Here is a 14425-nt window from a genome sequence, read left to right as displayed (position 1 = left end):
TTGTTTCTGTCCAGCTTGTCTTATCTTAAATTATTTTGTCTACCCTTTGCCTCTGGGCTTTGTCTTTCTCTATTTCTGTATACCTTTTTTTACTTTTACTCCGTGACTGGCTGGATGGCTGACCCCTGATGTCCCATGTCATGTCCCCTAGCCCCCCCCACCGCTTCTATTTATACTCTCTGCCTGCTAGCCACCCACCCCACCCCCCACTCCGCCTATCCCTGCTCCTGCCTCGCTATTGGTTGTTCATCGCTTCTTAAGCGCATCAGGTGTTTTAGACAGGCACAGTAACACAGCTTCACAGCGTTAAAGAAATGCAGCATAAACCAAGTCACACAGCTGAAAATAACATTCCCCAGCAGCCAGATGGGACCCTGACCCCTAGGTCTCAACTGGCTGTTCCAGATCACTTTCTATGAGGGCAAGCACTTCACAGGGCGGAAGCTGGAGGTCTTTGGGGACTGTGACAACTTCCAGGACCGAGGCTTTATGAACCGAGTGAACTCCATCCGTGTGGATAGTGGAGCCTGGGTCTGCTTCGATCATCCTGACTTCCGAGGCCAACAGTTCATCTTAGAGCACGGTGACTACCCCGAGTTCTTCCGCTGGAATGGGCACAATGACCACATGGGCTCCTGTCGGCCTGTGGGCATGGTGAGTGAGCTCCTCCACCTAGGGGCTGGCAACTTCCAGCTCAAGCACTGGAAGGTCAGCCTGGCATTTAATCAAAAGCATGGGCACCTCCCGACAAGAAAACCTTAAAAATTGAGAGAACCCTGTCCAAACTGATGTGCGCATGAGATGCTGTGAGGACCAAGAGGGTAGGAGCCCCTTGGAGCTGTCAAGGAATCATTTTAAATTTTTGAGTCAAGCATGCAGCTAAAATTCAAAGGCTGGGAATATGTTTGGATTGTCACTGAACAGGGCTGCACTCATCAAAAGTGAAATGAAAGATTGGGGAGATGGCTCAGCTTGTAAAGTGTCTGCTGCACAGAACCCATAAAAAAACAGATATGATGGTTCTCTTGTAACCCCAGCACTGGGGAGGTGGAACCAGCCGAATCGCTGAGGTTTGCTGATCGATTAATCTAGCCAAATTTAGAAGCTTTCGGCTCAGTGAAGACTCTTTCTAAATTAATTAATTAATCGATTGGAGGACATAATGGATAAGGTGTACAAGACTTACCATGGTCCCCAAAACCCATGTAAGGGTAGAGGAGAGCACAAACTCTACAATATCGCCTGACATCCACACACGCTTGTACATACACAGACAACACAGTAGCAAAAGCTCTTAGTGAGGTGGTGACTGATTGGGGAAGATACCCGATATTGCCCTCTGACTTCCATACACACATGCTCGCACATGTGCCTGCGTGTACTCCGGTGTGCATGAACACATACACAAGGCTGCTCTGAGCGTGATCACCTCCCCACTCTGGTTTCCTTGTAGCATTATGTTAGCCTTCAATGCTTCGAACTTGGAATGAAAGAGGCAGGCGGATCTCTGTGAGTTCGAGACCAGCCTGGTCTACAGAGCTAGTTCCAGGACAGGCTCCAAAGCCACAGAGAAACCCTGTCTCGAAAAAAACAAAAAATAAAAATAAAAAAAAAAAAAAGAACTTGGAAACTTGGAATGAATAACGGCGGCCAAAGTGCCAGAGGGAGCAGTAAGAAATCTGAGAGGACAGAGCTCTTGAGCCGCACCGATACCTGCTTTGCAGTTGTGGCCTGAAGTGTGTAGGCAGAGCAAATGAGGGGCATTGCTCCCCCTAGAGGAGAAAAACCCTTTCTGTCTAGTTTCTCTGAAGTTTCCTTCAGAGAGGGATTTGAGGAGGGAGGGCCCTCGGGTCACAGGTATGAGATCTGCTCCCACTGTTGTCCTTTGGCTGGGAAACGGGTGATTCTGGGGACTAGTGTGGGCAGCGCTCACCAAAGTGTCTGTCTGCCAGGGCATCCTGGATGCCTCACCAGTGCTCTAGCCAACATCTGAGGAATCTGGATAGGTGCCACTCAGCATGGGGCCCCTTTTCTTTTCTACATCAGTTCCAGAATCAGCTGGGCTCTGGCACGTTCCATTGAAAGAATGCTTTCCTAGTGTCTCTGCCAGGATGTGGGCATTAGGAAAGAAGCATTAGAATGGCTGGCTCTGGATCCTGCATAATGCTGTTTATATGAAAAATACACAAGACGTCGTCCGAAGGCTGTTCTTGTTAGAGCCGTCCCAGTGGGGTGGGGGATCACACAGGGAGATGTATGTACTGGCGCTAGTGAATTATGAAGCCAGCAGGGACCTCCGCGAATGGGAGTCATTGTTTTAGATGTCTTGCCTAAGTGTTTTCACAAAGGGTTCTATTACACTTCTAAAATATTATTGTTTGGAGGTCTGCCTGTGGCCTGAAACCGAGGGTGGCTAAGCCAAAGCTGGGACATGAATCCCCCAAGTGGAATGCCCACAGGGAGCCAGTGACCCACAGCCCTGCTCTCGATGTGCTGGCATCTAGACAGCCTTTCCCTCACTAGACCTTGGGTCCTCAGTTGTAAAAGGTGGGGATTGGACCAGTTCAGGGCTTAGGTTTTCAGAGTAAAAGAACCCTTCCTCCCATCTCATGGAAGAACACCAGTGTGTGTGTGTGTGTGTGTGTGTGTGTGTGTGTGTGTGTGTGTGTGTGATGGGGAGTACTCACTGGATCCCCAGTCCAGCCAGGGCTGGGAGCCATTCCATATTTCTTCCCACCCGTACACGGGGAGGAGAGACTTGGAGTATTCCTTTTTCCTTCCCCACCTGCCTGGGTCTTGGAGCACGGAGAACATTTCCGCATAGACATCTTCGAGGGCTGCAACTTCACAGGCCAGTGCCTGGAGTTCGTGGAAGACTGCCCCTTCCTGCAGAGCCGGGGCTGGGCCAAGAGCTGTGTCAACGCCATCAAGGTGTATGGGGATGGAGCGTGAGTACAGCCGGGGCTGCCAGACAGGTGTGGTAGGGTGGGTAGGCATCAGACTTCGTGGGTGGGCATGGTGCCCCTGATCCACAGGCCTTCATCTGCCTCACCTGCTCCAGGCAAGCAATGAATAGCTGCTGTCATCTCTGGCTTTCAGGACAGTCACAGAGCCTTAGAGGCTCCCTGAGACCGTCCTTCTGGTGTGCCAGACCTGAGCAGGGGAAAAGAGTACATAGGAAACTATGACCATCGCTGCTACAAGACTGAACATCTTGACTGCCTGACTTCCTTGAGTCCCTAGACTCAAGAGAACCCCACTTAGGGGATACAAAGCCACGCAGCAGCCTCACCTTCTGAGAGGGTACATCTGCCCAGCTCAGATGACCCCAGACCTAGGCATCTCTGCCTGGTGGCAACCAACCCACACCAACTGGCTGGAGACGTGGGCTTCAGGAAATCCATAGGATGGCTAAGAACAGCTGGGAATTCTGCCTGTCTTCTCCAGTCCAAACCAGCTGTCAGAGTGTAGGGTTTGCCATGCGGGGCAGCTCGCTGTGCACCTGCTCACTGGACACGTGCAGGCACACCGCACTGGTTTTCCTTCTGCCCTCACCTGAGCAATCTGCCTGTATCACACACAGATGGGGACGAACACTGAACACCCTCTCCGTTGTCCCCACCCATTCTGGAGAGGACAGTGCCGTGTTTTAGAAGTACAAACTGAGATTGCGGTTAACCCTAGATCCTTCCCACAGCAGAGGTCCTGCTGGGACTGCAGCCTGGTGGAGCCCCTTCCACTCCAGAGCTAGTTCCCCCAGCCTCTCCCCCAGCAGAGGAGCCCCACCTGAGAGTGTCCCTGTGCAGGGTTGATGGTAGAGGAGCTTGATCCCTGTGGAAGGCTCAGGATCAGGGCCGAGGGATCAAGAGAGTTAGCGAGGGAGACAAAGAGCTGACATTTCTTCCACATGCCTGACCTTGGGAGTCCAGGGCTAGCAGTCCAAAACAACTTGCCTTGGGAAATTTGCAGGCTAAATTGTGACTCGTGCAGCCAGAGGCATACTTCTATGTGCAGAATGTCCTAGGACCCAAGACATTATCTGCCTACCAACCCTGGGGATCCTGGGAGAGGGGAGGCAGGCATGAACTCTGGTTGTGATTGAAGTGGAATTTTTTTTCCAAGACAGGGTTTCTCTGTGTAGCCCTGGCTGTCCTGGAACTCGCTCTTTTGGCCTCAAACTCAAGAGGTCTTCCTGCCTTTGCCTCCCAAGTCCTGGGATTAAAGGCGAGTGCCACCACAGCCAGGTCTGGGGAATATAATCTTTAATCTTCAGCTTCCTGGAAGGAACTGGGCTCAATGGTCAGGAGATGGAGGCCAAGACAGTGGGCCTCTGTGTTGGGATCCAAGGTGTGCCTGTATTTTGTCTTCATTGACCTTAACTCTTCTATGACAAACCTTGGATCCCTGGAGCCCTCTCTGGGATCTGGCAGGCAATGAGGCAGGGCCCCTTTACAACTTCCCGTGTGCCAAGAGCACTCCTTCTGGGTTACATGCCAGTTTAGGAGTGACCCATCCCTCATGTCTGTGTCTTAGAAGGCGTGTGAGGGGAGAGTGAGGGCATTCCCCCAACATTCTAACAGACTGAGTAGGCATGAGCTCCCCCCTTTTTAAATTTTAAAGAGTATTTTTAACCACATGCACACCCGGTGACCACTGAGCTCTGAAGGAGACATTGAACTCCCTGGACCTGGAGTTATAGTTGTGAACTATGGGAGCTGACACTTGGACCTGGATCCTCTGGAAGAAAAGCCACTGCTCTTAACCACTGAGCCTCCTCTCCAGAGAACCCTTTCACTGGGGGCTTTTCCCCAGGAGTTGCAGGTGAAGAACCAGAGGATAAGCTGTCATGTCCAGCCAGGTCCCTCTTCTTTTTGGAGTGTCCACAAGAACTCCAAGGTGGTTCGTGATACTACAGGGCAGGACTAGCTGCTTCTCTCTCTCTCTCTCTCTCTCTCTCTCTCTCTCTCTCTCTCTCCCTCCCTCCCTCCCTCCCTCCCTCCCTCTGCCCCTACTATCAGACTGCATCCCTTATCAGCTGAGGGGTCAGGATAAGGAAGGGAAGAGGCTAGGGTGACTTGGGAGCAGCGAGCTGGGGAAGCAGGCTGTGTGACCGCTAGTGATCTCTCTCCTCTGAGTTCATCTGCGAGCAGAACCTTGGGCTAAAGGGCTCACAGATTCCCAGTCTGTTCCCTGGCAAGCAAACTCCATGAATGGCGGAGTGCTTTGGGAGCAGGGAGCAAGAACTGCCAAGACAAACTGGGGGAGGTTCCTGCAAAGAGAGGTCAAGAGTAGTCCTGTGCTCTGAGTCTCATGAATCTCAGAGACTGAGCAGCCCCGGGGGAGCCCTGCTTCAGAAAACCACCGTGGCCCAGAGAAAAGCTGTTTTCTACAGCGGTGGAAGAGGGGGCGGGAGAGCCGGAGCTAAGACTGAAGTGAAATGCCGAGCCAGCCTTTGACGCGGTGATTCCAGTTCTCCCAGTTCTCGGTGCAGTCAGGCCTGGAGGCCCCTCCCCGACTTTCTAAAGCTCCCCTAGCCCCGCCTTTCAACCTGGCCCCCCGAGTGGGAGGGTACGCACGGCGTCTTGTCCTGGGTCCCACACGCACAGCCCTACACTTATCCCAGGGACGGTGGGTGACAGGATGGGCAGGGCTGGTCCAAGCTCTGATGAGAAGCTTCTCCTTACACATGTTCTCAGGTAGGGACCACCCTCCTGATCTTCTCCACCAATCTTCCCGATTCCCTGACCCATGGTGCACCTTCGCTTTCTCACTACAGCCCAGGGGGCTGTAAACGACCAGGGTCTGCTGCACACACCGTCAACGGAGAGGTGCCCTTGCCAGACCTCACGTCCTGGAGGTTACAGCTCCTCTGTACAATGCAGGCAGCACAGCTCCTTGCACTGGAACATGGACCCCACCAGGGCTGATCCCACCAGGGCTGTTGTCTGAGTGGATACACAGTGGGAATGGTCCCCAGTTTATGTCAGTAGTCCTGTCGGGCTGGGTACTGTGTTCAAAAGGCCCTTTGGAGGGTGACTGGGCAGAGGGCATCCCCGAGTCACACCCACCCTTGTCAGTTACTGGGCAAGGCTCCTTCTTGTCCCACTCCAGCATCAAGCCCGAATCAGCCACTGATGCTAACCGCAGCGAGGAGCTAGGACAGAGGGGCGGGACCGGGGAGACTTGCCCGAGTGGCTCCCGCCCGCTGACCCGCCTTTCCCTGCTGTCCTTCAGGTGGGTCCTCTACGAGGAGCCCAACTACCGCGGCCGCATGTACGTGGTGGAGAGGGGCGACTTCCGCAGTTTCTCCGACTGGGAGGCCCAGAGCGCGCGTGTGCAGTCGCTCCGCAGGGTGCTCAACTTCTTCTAGTCCCAGCTGGGGACATGCGGCCTACGGAGGCAATAAAGATCCTGAAAGTGGAGTGCTGGCCGGCCTCGGAGTGCTTTCTGGGTCACTCACCGGCTGGGGACCCCAATTCGGCAGGTGGAAGCCTGGTGGAGCAAGGAGGCCAAACCATTCGGCTCCCAAAACCTAGCCAGAGGGCCTCAGGGTCCGGGGCCACAAGAGGGCGCCGGAGAGCAGTACGCAGCCAGGGTGGTTTTTTCCAGCCTTGGGACCCCACCCGAGAGGAGGGGCGGACAGTTGGGGGGGCTGGGAAAAGGGGGGGGGGAGATTGCGAGGAAGGGAGGGGCGGGGCCTGGCAGCGGCGGGGGAAAAATAGGTAGAAGAAGGTGGGTAAGGGGAGAAGAGAAGGGGCTGGGTAAAGAGGAGAGCCAGGGAAAGAGCGGGGCGTGGCTAAGGGGGAAAAAGCTACCGGGCTGACGTAGGAAGGGGAGGGGGTCAAGTGACAGAGGGGCGGGGCCAGGTGAAAGGTGGGGCGAAATCAAGCCCCAGGAATGCAGGGAACCGGTACCAGAAAGAAGTTATTAGGGTCCAGAGGCACTAGACGTCTCTCTCTGCAAGGTATCTATCTCTCCGCCTTCTCCTTCGCGCGGCTCCACGTGCCAGTGTATCGAGCTTCCCTGTAGAAAGGGCCGCTCCAAGACATTAGTTCCTCCTTTGGGGCTGGTCGGCAATCTGGAGAGCACGTTTCTAGGCAGTGGGGTTTCTGGTAAGAAAGTCCAGCGTCGTTCAACCTAGCTCCCCAGTGAAAACGGAAAGGCTCCTGGAGGGGAATTTTCCAGACATGATGGTGATATTTCCCTGCCCCTGAAAGCAGACCCAGGCCCACCCATCCCAGTGATCCCCACCTCTCCCGCCCCACCTCCACCTCTACCTCCCTACACTGAAAGAAATGGAAAAGGGATGCCAGTAAAGATTACTCAGTTCACCCAGGATGAGGCTGTCACCAGGAGCTGGGCAGGGGGCAAAGATGAGTGACCTCCAGAAATGTTTGGGGGTGGGGGTGGGGGCTGAGTCACCACAGGACAATAAAGGATGGTTGTTAATCTCTCTCTGGGCCTGGAAGAGAAACACAGGGTCATCTTCTGCCACATGAGTCCTCAGAAGGAGTGTGCGTCTCTAGGTCATGCCGGCTCCCGCTTCATACCACTGAGAAGCCACTAGAGCTGAGTGAACTGAGAGCCCCAGGCACACCCTCCATCCCCATGAGACTCAGGCCAATGACCTGAAGAAACTACCAGCAAACAAGCAACAGGCCAGATACCTTCTCTGGTGTCACTGCTTCCCCTTGGGAAGGGGGGTGTTTTAGAGTCCAGCCTGAGTGTTTCTCTGTCATAGCAGTGGGTCTCTCTGTAGGAGAGAGTTCCAGCCAGCTTGTCTCCATGGGCAAGCACATCTGCCAGGAAGGCCTTCCTGGAGGAGGCCAGGGTTCAGTCCTTGCAAGCCAGCTTGGCCTGCCACAACTGTCCACCCGCATCAACACCTCTGGAGGAGCGCAGAGCCAACTGGCCCTGGCTAAGGGCCTCACAGTCCTTTGTTCACTGTGGATAACACTGCTATGGGCATTTATTGAGCAGTGATTTCATACCAGGCTCGGAGGTAGATCTGATTCATGCAGCTTTATTTAATATATACAGTAAAACCAGTGCTTGTTATCACCACGGAATAAATGGAGTGGTTAGATTCAGGTTACACGGCAGGCAAGATTCAGACCCCTTGCCCTACTCTGAACCATACATACATTTGCATCTACTGACACATTTGACAAAAACTGGGAGAAAACCAAAAGCCTCTGCGGGGCTCTTCTTCCTGTGAAATGAGTGCAGTCTTATCTGTTCTATACACTGGATATACATAAATGCAATAAACAAGTGTGCTGTTGCAGACCCATAATCCTAAACGGGGGGGGGGGGGGGGGGGAGCACTGCAAGTTCAAGGCCAACTTGATCTACTTAGCAAGTTTGAGGCCAGCCAGGAGAGAGGCCCTGCCTTAAAAAAAAAAAAAAAAAAAAAGCTACTCACAGCCAGATAAACCAAACAGCCTATGAGGACAAGGTCATGTGGCAGAATGCGTGTGCCTGCTCCATGGAGCTGTGTGCCCAGCCCAGGTGAAATGGTGCATTTTATGATGTGTGGTTAGTGACTGACTGCGTACTTGAGAGACGTATTGAGAAGTGCTGGGTCCCTGGAGGAGTCCGAACTCTCATTCACAAATGCTCCGTGCCTCAGTATCCACAGGCACCCAGTGGGATAATAGCCCACCCCTGTGGGGGAAGGGCTTTCTCCTGGGAGCCAGATGGAAGCTGCAGCCCTGCCAGCCTAAGCCAGTCAGCCACAGGGGTCCCTCCCAGCTCTCAGGAACGGAGGCACCTCATTAGGGTGATTCAGGGCTCCACACAGCTTTGCACTCCTGGGTGACCTCCCTGTCACCCCAGCCCCCTGCTCGCTAATCTGTCAGCAAATCTACTTTTGGTCAGAAAGAAGAAAAACAAGCTTCCCACTACAGAGCCTGTGGGCAGCTGTGAAATGTATCTGAAGTCCATCCAGGGGGTCGATGGTCTGAGGATGAGAGCCCTTGCTGCCGCTCCTGCTTCTCAGATTTCTGTCTCCACTCTTGTGGTTTGGAAAACTGGGGCCTTTTAGAGCCACCTCCTTGTGTCCTCGGTCTTCTTCACCATCCCGCAGACCCCTTGCTGATCAGAAATCTGCAGGCGTTGTTTATCCAGCCCGAGTCAGAGCCCAGGGAAATCCTTTCCTTTGAAGCCCACAGTGATGTCTAGCCATCTCGGTGGTATGCCTCGCTCTGCTCCTCAGCCCATACCAGGACTATGTTATAGTCCCTGTCCCCCCCCCCCCCCCCCCCCCCCCCCCCCCCCCCCCCCCCCCCCCCCCCCCCCCCCCCCCCCCCCCCCCCCCCTTCTCTGGCCTCCCTCTGCCCCATCTCCAGCNCCCCCCCCCCCCCCCCCCCCCCCCCCCCCCCCCCCCCCCCCCCCCCCCCCCCCCCCCCCCCCGCCCCTTCTCTGGCCTCCCTCTGCCCCATCTCCAGCTATGCCCTACTTGGCCACATCTTGGTTGGACAGCCTTTCGAGCAGAGCAAGGCCCTGAGTGTCCTTGATTCCCTCTAGAAGCCTCAGCAGGATTTTCAACCAAAGCCTGTGGGACAAGACAGTTTTTCAAATGCAGCTTCATGGCTGAGGGTGTAGCTAATGACAGAGCACTTGCCTGTCATGTGTGAGGCTCTGAGTTCTAGCCCCACCTCTGTCAAATAAATAATAACCCCCACTGAGTTCCCTTTGATGTGTTAGTCACTTCTCACAGCTGTGTCAAGGTTTCAGGCTGTGGTCCATCACAGTGGTCCATCACAGTGGCCAGACTGTCACAGCTTTTTACACGATATCGGCTGATGGAGGAGGAAGCTGGAAGCCCTACTCTGGACACCTATATCTGAGAGCTGGGCAATATGCTCCCAAGGTTCTAAATCTCCCCCAAAACAGTGCCACCAGCTGGAGACCGAATGTGAAAACCCACGACCCTATGGGGGGGCATTCTACACTCCAATCATACCGGCTGGAGTCGGGTGGTGGCAATGCGTACACAGCAGCGGGAAGAGCTCCCCTGCCACCTAGCAGGGCGCCGAGCCCCAGTGGTCCTAGTGGAGTTGATGCTATGTGGATTTTGCCCAGAACAAGAGCCCCACTCTTCTTGCTGAAGGACTCGGTATTATTCCTTTAAAAACGGCGGCGGGGCGGCGTGGGTGTGTGGACAAACACAGGATAGACGGACGCAAAGGAAGAGACGGACACGCGGCTCCCACGTGGGTGCGCTTTAATGGGGAGAGGGGAACACGATAAGGGCGGACGTGCAGACACACAAGGATAAAGGAAAGGGGACCAAGGGAGCAAAAGAGCGAAACCTCGTGGAGCGCTCGCTTTTAACTGCGGGCGCAAGGTTATCTGGGAGTAATGGTCTTCACCTGGGCGCGCCAGCGCGCACAGGTGACGGTAATCCAGGGGAAGTCTGGGAGCTGTAGTTTCCAAGGAATAACACTCGGGGCCTCAGAGTCACTGGCAGGTAACTGAAGTGCTGAAGGCCCTTAGTGACCCTGACAATATACTAGGTCTTACTTGCCCCAGGCAAACCTCAGGCAGCTCTTATCCCTTCCCTCACCCTTTTGTTGATCTCAGTGATTCCCCTTGAACATAGTGTGGGAAAGGGTGTGACTGCTGAGGAACCTCAATGGGAGACCCAGTAAGGCCACTGTAGAGTAAGGTGGGGATCCCTGAGCCTAATTCAACTTTACCAAGCCCTGCTCAGCCAACACCTCCAAGGTTTGGTGTCAACAAAGACACAGAAAGGAGTGACTTTCCATCCTCATATAAAAACATATGATGAATGTTTTTATAAAGAGGCTGTTTGCTTCCCTGCTGCCTGTAGACCTGCGACACAGTCTGTGATGCAAACAATTCCTGTAGGGGTCAGCTGCAACCTTTCCTTGTGACCTCTCTGCGTGTTGTACAAGGTCAGCAGCCTGCAAGTATGGGGGCTTCTTTCTTGGAATGTGGTGAGGGAATCACCGCTGTAGCCAGCTGACAGATGTTTTGCTGGGTATGGCAGTGGATCCAGGGAGTCAAGCCTGAGTCGAGCCAATGGGTATGCAGCCCTTTGCTGAAAGTGTAGTTCAGTCTGAGTGATCGATGCTACTAAGTCAGCTGTGTTCTAACCCATGAGACCCCATGCCCATACTCCCTGGGTAGAGATGGAGACCTTGGGTGGGATGGGGCCAGCCATTGTCAAAAGAAACAAAATTTACGATTAGGTAGGACTAGGCCAGGCAGTGTGATGCACACCTTTAATCCTAGCACCTGGGAGGTAGAGGCAGGCAAATCTCTGAGTTCAAGACCAACCTGGTCTAGACAGCGAGTTGCAGAATGGCCAGGGCTACACACACACACACACACACACACACACACACACACACACACACCTTATCTCGAGAACAAACAAACAAACAAAAAAACAGGAAAAGTAAGATATAAGAGTGGGTTGATGAACAACCTCGGGAAGCTGAGGCAGGGAGATCTTGAGTTTGAGGACAGCCTGGAAATGCATCATGAAACCCTATTTATAAACAACATACAGCAAAATAATCTTTGACGAGATCTCTGGAACAGAAAAAGTTCAAAGCAATAAGAGAAAAGGTCAGGATTAGGGTGAGCAGTTGATCACCAAGCCATGTTCTTTCCTGGAGACGACCCCTGATTGCGCCAAGAAAATCATAATTTCAAATGCATCAGCCGTGTGGGTGTGTGGCTGTTAATCTTGGAACTTGATAGGATTTAGAATCACCATGGAAACAAGCCTCTAGGCGTGCCTATGAAGGAGATTCTAGACTAGGTTAACTGGGGTGGGAAGATGCCCTGACAGGAGTCTCGAGCTAAATGAAAAGGAGGAAGCAAGTCCATGCTGTGGAAACATTGTGACCATCTGCTTGGAGCAGCTGCAGCTGAAACTCATTTCCCGGCAACAGTAACTCCATCCTGAAACTGTGAGCAAAAGAAACTGTGAGTGCACATCTATAGGCATGCAGATCCCAGAGCCCTCCGTCCCGTTGGAACTGGGGGAGTTACAGATGATTGGGAGCCACCCAAGGTGGGTATTGGGACCTGAACTCGGGTCCTCTGCTAGAGCCAGGTGTGGTGATGGATGTCTATAATCACCGCACTGGGGAGGAGACAGGAGGATCCCCAAAGCTTGCTGACCAGCTCATCTAGCATGGCAGAACACATTTGAACCTAAATCTCTGGACATTGCAGGGTGAAGAAAAGGTGCCCTGACCCCTGCTCACTGGCCGAAGGAGTTCAAGCTGCCCTCATGCTCTGGGGACCTTGTGATGGGCAGCAAACTTGGTGTGTTCTGCTTCTTTGATCCAGCGCTTGGCCAGCTGCCCCTTTGTGTACACACAGTCCCAATAAAACTACTTCAGCGTGGGGAGGGGAGGTGGCTCAATGTGTAAGCGCTTTCTATGAAAGCATGAGGAGCTGACTCTGGATCCCCAGAGCACGTGCAGAAGCTAGATGTGGATGGAACCCCAGCACTCCTCCAGCGAGATGGGCAGCAGAGGAAGGGCAACTCCCACAGCCTAAGGGGCCTGGCTTATCCAGCACCGGACAAGGTAGGAGGTGAGGACTAGCATTTGAGGTTGTCTTCTGACCTGCACGCATGTGCTGGGGCATGTGTACACTGGCACTCACACACGAAAACATGTACACATATGAAATGTACGTATTATACACACATGTGTGGGCTCGCGAAATTTAAAACAAAATGAAAACCTGCTGCAGATCGTGGAGTCCTTAAAACTTCCTGTCAAAGGTGAACATTACCAGAGCTGGAGAGATGGCTCAGCAGGTAAGGGCATAGACTGTTCTTGCAAAAGCCCTGAATTTGGTTCCCACACCCATGTTGGGCTTTGATGGCCTCCTGCCCTTATCTTCTGTGTGACCAAACACTCTCCTTGCTTGTCCTCAGTAACCTTCTAAAGCCCCCTTTCTGCCTCTGCTCATACCCAGCTTTCTGCACCGCCGCCTTCAGCCGCAAAAGGCAGGCCTGGTAGTGGTGGTTCTACGGCCTTGCTCCCAGCTGAGAGGACACTGAGCACAGGGAAAAAATGCCTGTGTAGGCAGAGCGGCCCAGCCTTATGAAGCTCTGCTCAGAACCCCCACAGGGAGCAAGCCACAGCTTTGCTCTGTGGGCAGTGAGTGCTTCTGGAATGAGCCAAAGGAGATGCGATTCGCAGGGCTCCCTCCTAGGCCCTCTGGCTCAGACACATCTGACTTTACACACACACACACACGTGCCTACACGCCCACATAAACATACACTGATATTCAGATGTGCACGCAAACATGCTTCCACACTCTCGGGAAGCATGCACCCGTGCACACATGCATTTACTCACACTCTCACAAAAGCACCTGCAGCATTCATTCACATGTATTCAGGCCTACAAGCACATTCTCACTTTGCATGAACATGCATGAACACTCACACGCTACCGCTTCCCATGCGCACACTCTCTCACACTTATCCCTTCTAAATCAGAAGCCCTAGGGTATGTGGTAAGGACTGTACGAAGAGGGTCTGACAGCTTTGCCTGGGGTGGAATTTGGATATATTTTGGTAGATGTTCACACTTAGATAGTGAACTGGTAACTTGTAAGTTGTTCCTTCTGAGTTCTTGTTTGTTCGTTCGTTGCCTTCTCTTAGGGAGACAGGATCTCAGTATGTAGCCCCAGCAGGCCTGGAACTCGCTGTGTAGATCGGCTGCTCAAACTCATAAGAGCTCTCCCTGCCTCTGCCTCTCCAGCGCCAGGATTGCAGGTGTGCGTTACTAACCTGCTATGTGTCATGTCATGTCAAAACATTTAAAAGATTTTATTTAAAATTTAAAACATTTTATTTTTGCTAAGCAGCAGTGGTGCATGCCTTTAATCCCAGCACTTGGCAGACAGAAGTAGATGGATCTCTGCGTTCGAGGCCAGCCTGGTCTACAAAGCAAGTTCCAGGACAGCCAGGGCTACACAGAGAAACCCTGTCTCTCGGAAAACCAGACCAAAACAAACAAAACAACCAAACAAACAAACAAAAAACCACTTATTTATTTTTAAGGTGGATATGCGCATGCCACAGTGTGTGTAAAGGTCAGGGGGCAACTCAGCGTGGCTCTCCTTCTGCCATGTAAGTCTAGCGATTGGACTCAAGTCTTCGGGCTTGGTGGCAAGTGCCTTTACCTGCTGAACTATCTTGCAAGTCTAACATTATTTATGCATTTATTTGTTCATTTATTTTATTTTATCTGTATGAATGTCTTACCTGCATGTATGTATGTGTGCTGTATGCATGCCTGATGCCCACGGAGGTCAGAAGAGGACATCGGATCCTCTGGAACTAGAGTTATGATGGTTGTGAGCCATCACATGGGTGCTGGGACCTGACCCCAGATCCTCTGCAGGAGCAGTGCGT

General features: G+C 53.0%; 1 protein-coding gene across 1 annotated transcript; it reads left to right on the top strand.

Annotated features, from left to right (window-relative positions):
• The first annotated feature begins 373 nt into the window (after nt 1–373).
• Crygn (crystallin gamma N) lies at nt 374–6422 on the top strand. Its single transcript, XM_050123730.1, has 3 exons — nt 374–654; nt 2803–2948; nt 6235–6422. Exons 1-3 carry the CDS (start codon nt 490–492, stop codon nt 6368–6370), a joined length of 447 nt encoding a protein of 148 aa, XP_049979687.1. The 5' UTR covers nt 374–489; the 3' UTR covers nt 6371–6422.
• The last annotated feature ends 8003 nt before the right edge of the window (nt 6423–14425 follow it).

This window comes from Alexandromys fortis, unplaced genomic scaffold (assembly GCF_014885135.2).
Source record: "Alexandromys fortis isolate MF-2015 unplaced genomic scaffold, M_Fortis_MF-2015_v1.1 scaffold_217, whole genome shotgun sequence".
In the NCBI taxonomy this organism is placed as follows: domain Eukaryota; kingdom Metazoa; phylum Chordata; class Mammalia; order Rodentia; family Cricetidae; genus Alexandromys; species Alexandromys fortis.
This window is presented reverse-complemented; position numbering and strand designations above follow the sequence as displayed.